Source organism: Phalacrocorax aristotelis, chromosome 16 (genome assembly GCF_949628215.1).
Source record: "Phalacrocorax aristotelis chromosome 16, bGulAri2.1, whole genome shotgun sequence".
In the NCBI taxonomy this organism is placed as follows: domain Eukaryota; kingdom Metazoa; phylum Chordata; class Aves; order Suliformes; family Phalacrocoracidae; genus Phalacrocorax; species Phalacrocorax aristotelis.
In genome coordinates, this window is record NC_134291.1 from 5,959,896 (window position 1) to 5,968,976 (window position 9,081).

General features: G+C 63.1%; 1 protein-coding gene across 1 annotated transcript; it reads right to left on the reverse strand.

The window, feature by feature from the left end:
• Positions 1-2,615: 2,615 nt before the first annotated feature.
• Positions 2,616-7,415, reverse strand: CBX4 (chromobox 4). Its single transcript, XM_075110990.1, has 5 exons — positions 7,166-7,415; positions 7,036-7,079; positions 6,163-6,228; positions 5,410-5,476; positions 2,616-4,874 (listed from the first exon to the last, which is right to left on the reverse strand). Exons 1-5 carry the CDS (start codon positions 7,232-7,234, stop codon positions 3,537-3,539), a joined length of 1,584 nt encoding a protein of 527 aa, XP_074967091.1. The 5' UTR covers positions 7,235-7,415; the 3' UTR covers positions 2,616-3,536.
• Between the last annotated feature and the right edge of the window lie 1,666 nt (positions 7,416-9,081).

Sequence of the window (9,081 nt, forward strand, 5' to 3'; positions counted from 1 at the left end):
ACAGGAAGCTGCTGGAGTTCTGATAAACATGATCAAACTATTAAACTAAGAAATATCTGGCTATGTGGTTTCCGGGAAATGGTGCCTCAAACAAACCACAGCTACTGCCAGAAGAGACAATATTTCAGGTGCTTCTACAGCTCACGGAGCAGCGGTGGGAGTAGGGAAAGGAAGCTCGGAAAGCACACACTCAGAGGAACATTGTTTCCTTAAAAACAGGCAACACAATACAAACCATTTAAAAAGATGTTAATGAGCTAAGCTCACTGCAAACCTGCAAACAGTTATTAATTGCCAAGTCTCACACACCTACAGACTAGGGAAGGAAGCTGCTGACCTGGCTCACGACAGCAGCAGCAATGCCCAGGCTTTGGCCAGGAGTCTGCGAGCCCATGTTTAAAAGACACATCCTACTATTTGTAAGACCCCATTAGTTTCATCTACCTTTGTCTGGCTAAAGAAAAAGTTCTCCTTTTGCAGACATGCTGCCCCAGAGCGAGCCCGCCTGCCCGGCCCCGCTCCTGGACTGGCTCCTGCCGCTGTCTGTCGAGCGGCACTTCCCCTTTCATAAATCACATTTTGCATTCTGAGCATGCGTCTCCTCTTCCATGCCATTTTTGTTTTCAGATAACCATTAGCTTAATTAATCAAGGGAAATGCATAATTTCTGATTGTCTGCTCTGCCAGCTAAAGCTGGGATGGCAGGGAAACACTCCCCACCAAACCATCCCGGGGCATCCCCCCAGCATGGACTGGGGTTCGCCTGCCCCCAACACCTGCGCTCCAGCACCTTAGGCCGCCGCTGCCTCTGCCCATCACTTGCACAGCCCCGGTGACACGTAGAGTTGATTAAAACCCTCTTAAAATTCAGCACAGCTAACAGGCAAAATGTTGATTTTAATCACAGCTCACCTATTTCCACTAGCTCTCTGTGCACATACAAGCAGATTTTGGGGTCTCCATGCAAGTAGGTGAGAATCACAGGCATTAAACGTACTACATGAGTTTCCATTGACTTTGGAGCATCAACAGCAACAAGAGATTAACTGAGCTGTCAGTACCGACCTCACCCACACCAAGAAGTTTAACCAAATAGCTGGGATGGAGCCAGCTTTCTGGTGTAAGCTCCCAGAAGCCATTCCCACCACTGCACGAGCACACCGAGTACCAGACATAAGCTACACCAGACCAAAACTAACCTCTGCGCCAATGGTGTCCACAGTTGAGATTGTTCCACTTGGCTACGAGCCTTCAAGGCTGCCCCAGCTGAGAAAATGCCATCCACACACCCAACGGTGGCTTTTCCTCCAATTTAACCCAAGCTGCCTCAGAAAAGCACTTTGGCTCTGGCTCGAGAATATCTGTAGGCAACATTTAGGCTGACACAGCTCATGCGGTGGTTCGTTCCCACCGCGAACAAGCCCCAGCAGATGACACCTGGCCAGATGCTGCCCCACCTTTCTGTGGATGCCACATAATCCTCAGGATTTAAAAAGTTGCCAAGGTGACTTTCGAATTTATTTAAATAAAATGAAGCCTGGGAAGTCTCTGTGGCCCAGAAGTGGGCAGCAGGGGATGGAGGGGTTTATTTTTGCTTTGGGAACAGCACTGCCTGGACAGACACGTGCTGGGCCACAGCAGGATCCAGGGGCTGAGCCCGCAGGGTGCCACCTATGCCCTGGGCTCTTGCACACAGCAGGGGCAACTCAGGTAGCTCTAGTGTAACTGCAAGGTCCACTTTACCCAAACCAATGAATCCTGCTTCTCACAAGCTTGAGGCTCTCGTCCACACACGTTAATGTGCCATCAACAACAATATTTCAACTGAGATCTCTGAAAGAGAAATCAGCTTCAAGCAGAAGCCCAAGATGAGAAAGGCTGGCCACTGAGCCAGTCTGGCAAGCACAAGATTCAGAGGGCAGTTACTGTATGAGCACTTGTCTCTGCGTGGGAACATTACAGGGGACCCTGGGGGGAGCGGGGACCGAGTGCCGTTATCTGAGCCACGTGCAGTATGCTCCACGGGCACACTGCTAGGTTGCCACCTTCACGCGAGCCATTTTGTAACCAATTAGTCCTGCACTGTATTTTCAGTGGACTCCAGCAATTATTAATCTAGTTCAGAGACATCTGCAGGCTTATTTGTGGAATTTGAACCATCTTCCTTTCTGGAGAAGTTCAACTCATCTAATTGCAACCCTCCCCAGCGCTGGGGATAACGCCGCTAGGCTGGCAGCGTCAGGCTGAGAACTACCAATCACCCATCCATTGCAGCCACCTTCGCAGCCTCTGCTCCCAGGTTTCCCATTGCAGACCTCACGCAGCCCATTGTCCTTTGGCAAAGCGCAGCCCTGCCTTGGCACTGCGGGGAGAGGGAAACACCGAAACACCGCCAGGGCAGCACCAGGAGAAAACGGGGTGCCCTTACGGACGGCGGGCAGCATGCTCTCGTCTGTGCTTTTGGGGAAAAGCCAGAACTATATTCGATATGCTGCACCTCGGAGCTGATTTTAACCTGCAAGCACCTGCTCTGGGGCACCCCAGCCACAGCCTGCCTGCACAGGGACGCTTTCTGTGCCGTCCGTATGCAGTAACAAATGCACTCCAAATCCTGGTAGTTTTTGTAAAGGTTTATAGTCCTTTGCAATGATTGCATGATACATTTCTTCCCCCGTGACACAGCCCTCGGACCAGGAAGCGCCGCTGGCAGCTCACGCTCCACCTCCCAGCAGCTGGGCTTTGCAATCCGATCTACACTAGCTGCAGAACATCAAATGCACTTTCAACATCTCCATTTAATATTTACATTCAAGCAATTAATAATTGGAAGCTTATAGTTTAGACATTTCTAATAGCAGCAATTTCTATAATAGCTTGTTTAGCTTTAGATAACAATTTTTTTTTTTTTGCACATAGAAACACCACATGTGTACAGTATCAAAAAATATATACCGGGGACGGTCCTGCGGGTCGTAAGGAGGGCAAGGGGATGAGACTAACAAATGCTGAACGGTTAAAAAGGAGAACAGAAAATATTCGTTTGATATAGTTTATAAGGTGATCTAGGGACTCCATAAATCTAGGATTTATATTTCATTATATAAATACCTACAAATAAATATATTAGCGTGGCCGGAGAGCGACCAGCTTTCAGCTCAAACAATACATTTCAATAACACCACGTACAAACGGGAGCAAGAATCACTCGACAAGTTAGCACTGTTAAAATATAATACTATAACTCTGAGTAACTGGCGGGCCCCGTCCTCGCCTGTCCTGGCGCCCACAGGTCCCGGGGCAGCCCCTGACCATGGGGCGGGAGCAGCGGCGAGGACACCCTGCGTGGCAGGGATGGCCGCCGTGTCCGGCCCTGCCCCGGTGTCCCCTCGGCGGAGATGGCAGGCTTGGCCACCGCAGTGCGGGCAGGGGGCACGCGGGCTCCAGGGAAGGGGCACCAGTACCTTAGAGGGAGGCTGTGGGGCCGGCGGCCCCGGGACGGGCAGGCAGCTCCCATGGGGAGTAGCCACCGTTGCACCTCACACCGTCACGTACTCCTTGAAGGTCACGGTCAGGCAGTTTGCGGTCACGTCTGTGATAATTATATTCCCAAAGAAGGGCTTGAATTCCTGCAGGGACTCGGCCTCCTCCTCCTCCTCTTCCTCCGCAGCCTCCTGGGGTTGCGGAGGCTCCGTGGCTGGCTTCTCAGCTGGCACCGGCGGCACCTCTGGCTTCACCTGCGCCAGGGCCAGCTCGCCCTCCGCCCGTGGTTTCACACAGCGCAAGTCTATGGGCTCATCCAGGTCTGAGTCCAGCAGGATGACCTCCGGCTGGGCGGGAGCGGGCAGCTCCAGCCGCTCAGGGGCCGGGGGGCTGAGGCAGGTGGGGGCACTGATGCTCCGGGAGGTCAGGCGCTTCTTGCCTGGCTCCCACTCCGTGTGCGGCTCTGACAGGCAGCGCTTCCGAGAGCCAGGGCTAGAGAGGTTCAGTCCCATGGATGAAGGGCTGTGCTCGCAGACGGGACTCAGGGACCAGGGCACGAGGTCCGGCTTGGTGGTGAGCTGCAGGGGCTGCTCCGCAGGGGGAAGGGACAGCTCCTTGGCCAGGGGAGTCTTTTGGGGACTTTCCTCAAGCTCCGTGGGGGGCTGCCGGCCCTCGCCCTCTGCTTTGCTCAGGGTGTTGCTGCCCACCACCCTCTCCTCCCCCGTCTTCCTCCAAGCCTCCAGCTTCTCCTCCCCACCCTTCTTAGGAGTCCTCTCCTCTGCAGCCCGCTTCCGGGGCGGCTCCCCGGACTTGATCTTCACTGCCTGCATCCCGTTCTCCATGTACTTGCTCATGACGATCACAATGCGCCCGTTCTTGTTTTTGTTCTTGACGATCTTCATCTTGCCCCCAAGGCCATTGCTGGTCACCCTGTCCCTGGGGGGAGGCCCGGTACCACTGGATAGGTTCTTCTCGGCCCCGTTCTTGCTCTCTGCAGCAAGGTTCTTGACAGGGCCCAGCAGGTTTTTGGACGGGCTATGAGCCCACTTGTCCGGGTGGGCAACCAGGGGGCTCTTGTTACTGTCCAAGCAGCCCTGGCTCTGTGGCTCCTTGCTGCTGGGCTGGTAATGGGGCTCATACATCTTGGGATCCGGCTGGTAGTGGTGATGCTTCTTGCTGTTCAACTGGTAGTAATACTTCCCTTTGCTGTGGGACTGGTGCTTCATGCCACTTTCCTTGCCGTTAGGCTGGTACTGGTGATGCTTCTTGCTGTTGAGTTCATACTGGTGCTGCTGGCTCTTGCCAGAGGAGCCAAGATCCAGCTTTGGCCTGTTGTCCACAGCAGGGTCCTGCAGCCCCGTGAGGATGTTCGAGCGGCGGGCGAAGGAGGGAAGCTGCAACACAAAACCAGGGGCCGCAATCAGCTGGGCCCAGAGAATGATGCACCGGTGCACTGGCAGGTGCCAAAGGCTCCAGTGAAACCCCCGCCCCTCCAGCAGCTCTCGTTGCGGGACGCTGCATCACAGGGTGCCGCGTCCTCAAGCAGGCGGCCCCAGCCCACTCCAACTTACAGGCTGTGCATTGCTCCAGATTAATGAAGCAATGAAAAGAAGAAAAGCACCCTTCAATCAGCTGTCTGGGAACAGGGGCCAAGCAGAACTGCTGCTGCTGAGCTTGCAAGCAGCCTGCTAATGCTGCGCGGCCGTGGGTGCAGCGGGTCTGCCCTACAGCCCGGAGGGGAAGGGGGGCTGGGACCGCCCAGTGAGCTCAGTGCTGGGGCCTGGGGGTCCCCGGGGCATTGCAAAGTGCCTGGGCTGCGCGCACAGCTCCTCAGCATGATGAAACCTGCTGAAAGCAGCTCCCTGGGGACAGGGCCACGCTGCAGACAGGCTGCCCAAGAGGTGCGGGGCTGGGCTTTCCTGCACTTACCTGCACGACCAGCGGCTTTGGCTTGGGCCCCCGCTTGCGGTATCCCATCAGCTGCTCCTGCCGCTCCCTGCAGGAACAGAGAGTCATGGCTCGGCCCGAGCAGTGGCACTCGGACCCCTGGGGCACATCCCTCCCCATGCCCCATGCATGGCGCCTCCTCCAGTGCTAATAACCCTACATGGGTGCAGCGAAGTGGTACGAACGGGTGGTGGGAGGAGAGCTGGGGCCCCGCAGGTGCAGAGCTGCAGGCTGGGGTCCTGCAAGAGGCGTGGGACAGAGGCACGGCTGACCCACTGAGGCAGCAGGCGCCTGGTGCGGTGACTTACCCACTCCCGCCTCCCCCTGCTGCAGCGAGGGGCTGAAGTTTACAGTTTGCGCCAAAATACTACAGGAAATAAATGCACGGAAAGAAAAAAAAAAGGCAGAAAAAAAAAAAAAAAGCCCGTCCAAGCGCAGCAGCAGCAGCAGCGCCGCCTCCTCCACTCGCAGGCATCAAATCCCCGGGCAGGCAGGAGCGCAAGGCGCGGCGTGGGGGGAGCTCGGCGCGGGGGACCTTGAACCGGAGGCGTCGCCCGGCGGCCCCGCGCCGCCCGCCCCGCCGGGGCCGCGCCCCCGAGCCCGGTCCCGCTCCCGGTCCCGTCCCGCCCCCGCCGCGGCCCCCGGCTCCGTGACGCATCTGCAATTGCCGAAGCGGGCGCGGGGCGGGGGTGCCGCCGCCCCTCCCGGACCCCCACCCCCCCCGCCGCCGCTCACCTGTTCTGGAAGGCGATGAGCAGCCGGGGGTCCAGGATGTTCTCCTCCGGCTCCCACGTGTTATATCTTGCGAGAGGGAAGGAGAGCGGCCGTCAGCCGCGGGGCCCCGCCGGGAGGGGGCCGGGGTCCCGGGCAGGGGCGCCCCGCCGCCAGCCCGGCGCACCGGGACCGCCTGGGTGTGGGCGTCCGGGGCTCGGGTCCCGGGGGAGGGGGATGGGCGGGCGGTGGGGGTGGGGGTGGCGGCGGGGGGGGGCACAGGGACGGAACTGTTTATTTAGCGCAGTTATTATTCCGGAGGAATTCTAGGCATGTCATGATGAAATTTTCCAAATCTCCCTTCCCGGACCCAGGAAAGCGGTCGCGGCGCGGAGGAGGGGACCCGAGCGCCGAGTCCGGAGCAGCGGCGCGGACCCCCCCCCCGCCGGTACTGTCATGCAAACCCCAAATACTCCGCAACCCGCAGCGGCCGCCCTCGCTCCGCGGCCGGTGCCTCCCCCTCCGCGGGCGGCTCTGGGGGACCGCGGGCTGCGGGGCGACGCGGGTTATTTTTGCGGTTCTTCCCCCCCCTTCGCCCCCCCCCATCCCTCCCCTTCCCCCCCCAACCCCCCCCCCCCGCTCGGTTCTGCAATATGGAGCCCGGCTCCCGAGGAGGGAAAGGGGGAAGGAGCCATTTTCTGGTGCACATCAGCCGCCGCCTGCCCGCCTCGCTCAGCTCCCGCCGCCACCACCGGGCCCCGGCAGCCGCTTCTCGCCTCCCGCCCGCCCTGACCGGGGCCCTTTCCCGGGGCGCCGAGCGCGGCGGAACCCCGCCGCTACCGCCGGGCCGCCCCTGCCCCATCCCCGTCCCCATCCCCGTCCCCGCTGGGTACTCACTTGGGCGACCATCCCCTCCATTTCACCAGGTACTCGACTCTGCCCTGCGGAGCGCGGGAGGCAAAGACACGGCGTCAGCTGGACCCGCCGCCCTCCCGGCCGCCCCCCCGCCGCCCCCCGCCCTCCTCACCTTTCGGATCCGCTTCTTCTCGATGCTCTCCACCGCGAAGACGTGCTCCCCCACCGCCGGCAGCTCCATGCTGCAGCCGGGAGGGGCCGGGCCGGGCCGGGCGTCCGCGGCCGCCGCTGCAGCCGAGCTGGGCTCCGGCAGCTCCCGCCGCCGACCCGACAGACACTGAGCCCCGGCCGCCGCGGCACCGCAACCCGTGCAAATCCCGGAGCGAAACGTCAGGGAGGCGGCGCCTCCCGGGCCCGGCTGCCCGTCAACGGCGAGGCCGGGGGATTGGCGCAGACCTGCCGGGGAGCGAGGCGGGGAGGGGGCGGGCGGGGGCCGGGCAGGAGCTGCGCGGGGCTGAGGAGGGGGGGAAGGCGCGGGCAGCCCAGCCCCCCGCCCCACGCGTGACTCAGCATGGCCCCCACGGACCCCGCGGCCGGCGGGGGGCGGCAGAGCCCGCGGGGCAGGTGCGCGACCCGCGCCACCAGCGTGTGTGTGTGTGTGTGTCAGGCGCGGCGAAGGGGGGGTCCGACTGGAGGATGCGCGGGGGGGAGCGTGGGAGGGTCCACGGGGTGCCGGTGGGGTCCCGGAGTGGAGGACGAACCCCCCGGGAGGGCTCCACGCCGCGCCACGTCGCGGGCTGCCATGGGCCCAGGGAGCGGGGCGGCCACTCCCCGCACGGTCCGGGCCCGCTGCCACCGCCTGCTGCTGTCGTGGGGCCCGTCCCGCAGCAGGAGCCGGGTGCGTGGGAGCGGCCCCGGTCCCGGCCTGGCCCGGAGGAACCCTCGCCCCGCTCCCGGGCCCGGCGCTGCGCCTGTTCGGCGGGTCCCTGCGGTCACGGGGAGTCCGGCCCGGCGACACCCAGCAGCGGGACCCCCCGCCCCGTGTTGCAAGATGGCCGGAGCCTTGCGGGAGCGGGCCCGGGGCAGGTGGCGGCGAGTTTCCCTCGCCCGGTACCGGAAGCCGCAAACGGCGGCAGCGTGCGGGACCCGCGGGGCAGCCGCGCAGAGCCTGGGGCGGGCGGCTCCGCGCCCTCGCTTCTCGTTGCAGCGGATTAAGGGGAGCACGCTGAGGCCCACGCGTGTCCGCGCTACGCCGCGGGTTGCCATCTGGGACCGTCAGCTCCTCTCTGCTCTGCTCCGGGAAACGTGGCGGTGCCGGAAAGAAAACCGACCTTCCCCCGGGCAGGTGGAGCGGGACCAGCTGTGCCCGCCGCCGAGCACCCTCCCGGTGCGGGGCTGCGGCGGTTCCACGCCCCACGTGGGGGCGGGCAGCTCCGGGCCTTCCCCGCCGCCGCCACCGGAGCCGCGTCCCACGGGGCGGGACGACACGGGGACGTGGACACGCGTGGGGCTATTCCCGGGAAGGCGCTGCCGGTCGGGACTGGCACCGCGTAGAGATCGCAGACCCTCCCGGGGCCTCGGCTCCCGGAGCTGGCCGGGCTCGGTCCCCGCAGGAGCCGGGCTGTGCCCCCCGAGCCGCCGCCAGGGAAGGGGGACGCGCGGGGCGCCGCGGAGCGGGGCCGGGGCCGGGGCCGGGCCGGAGCCACCGCGCCCGGGGCACAGCCAGGCCACCCCTGAGTCGGGCGTCCCGGAGCGGCAGCGCCCGCCCCGCAGCCCCCGCCCGGGCTCTGCCGGGCCGCGGCATCCCGCCGGCCCACGGGCGGGGCGGCTGCTCCCCGCGGGGCCGGGACCCCCGTGAGCCGCGGCTGCCTGCGGGGCTCCCGGCAACTTTCACCGGGGGGCGGGAGCGGCGGGGCTGAGCCCGAGCGGCACCGGGGCCCGGAGCGGCTCACGCTGCCGGGGGCTTGGGCAGCAGCACCCCATCCCCTGAGGATGCTCCCTGTTCCTACGCGCCCCGGGGCCGGTCCCGCCCCAGCCCACGGCATCCCCGCGGGCTCGCCCGGTCGTTGTTCCCCTGGCCGGCCGCAG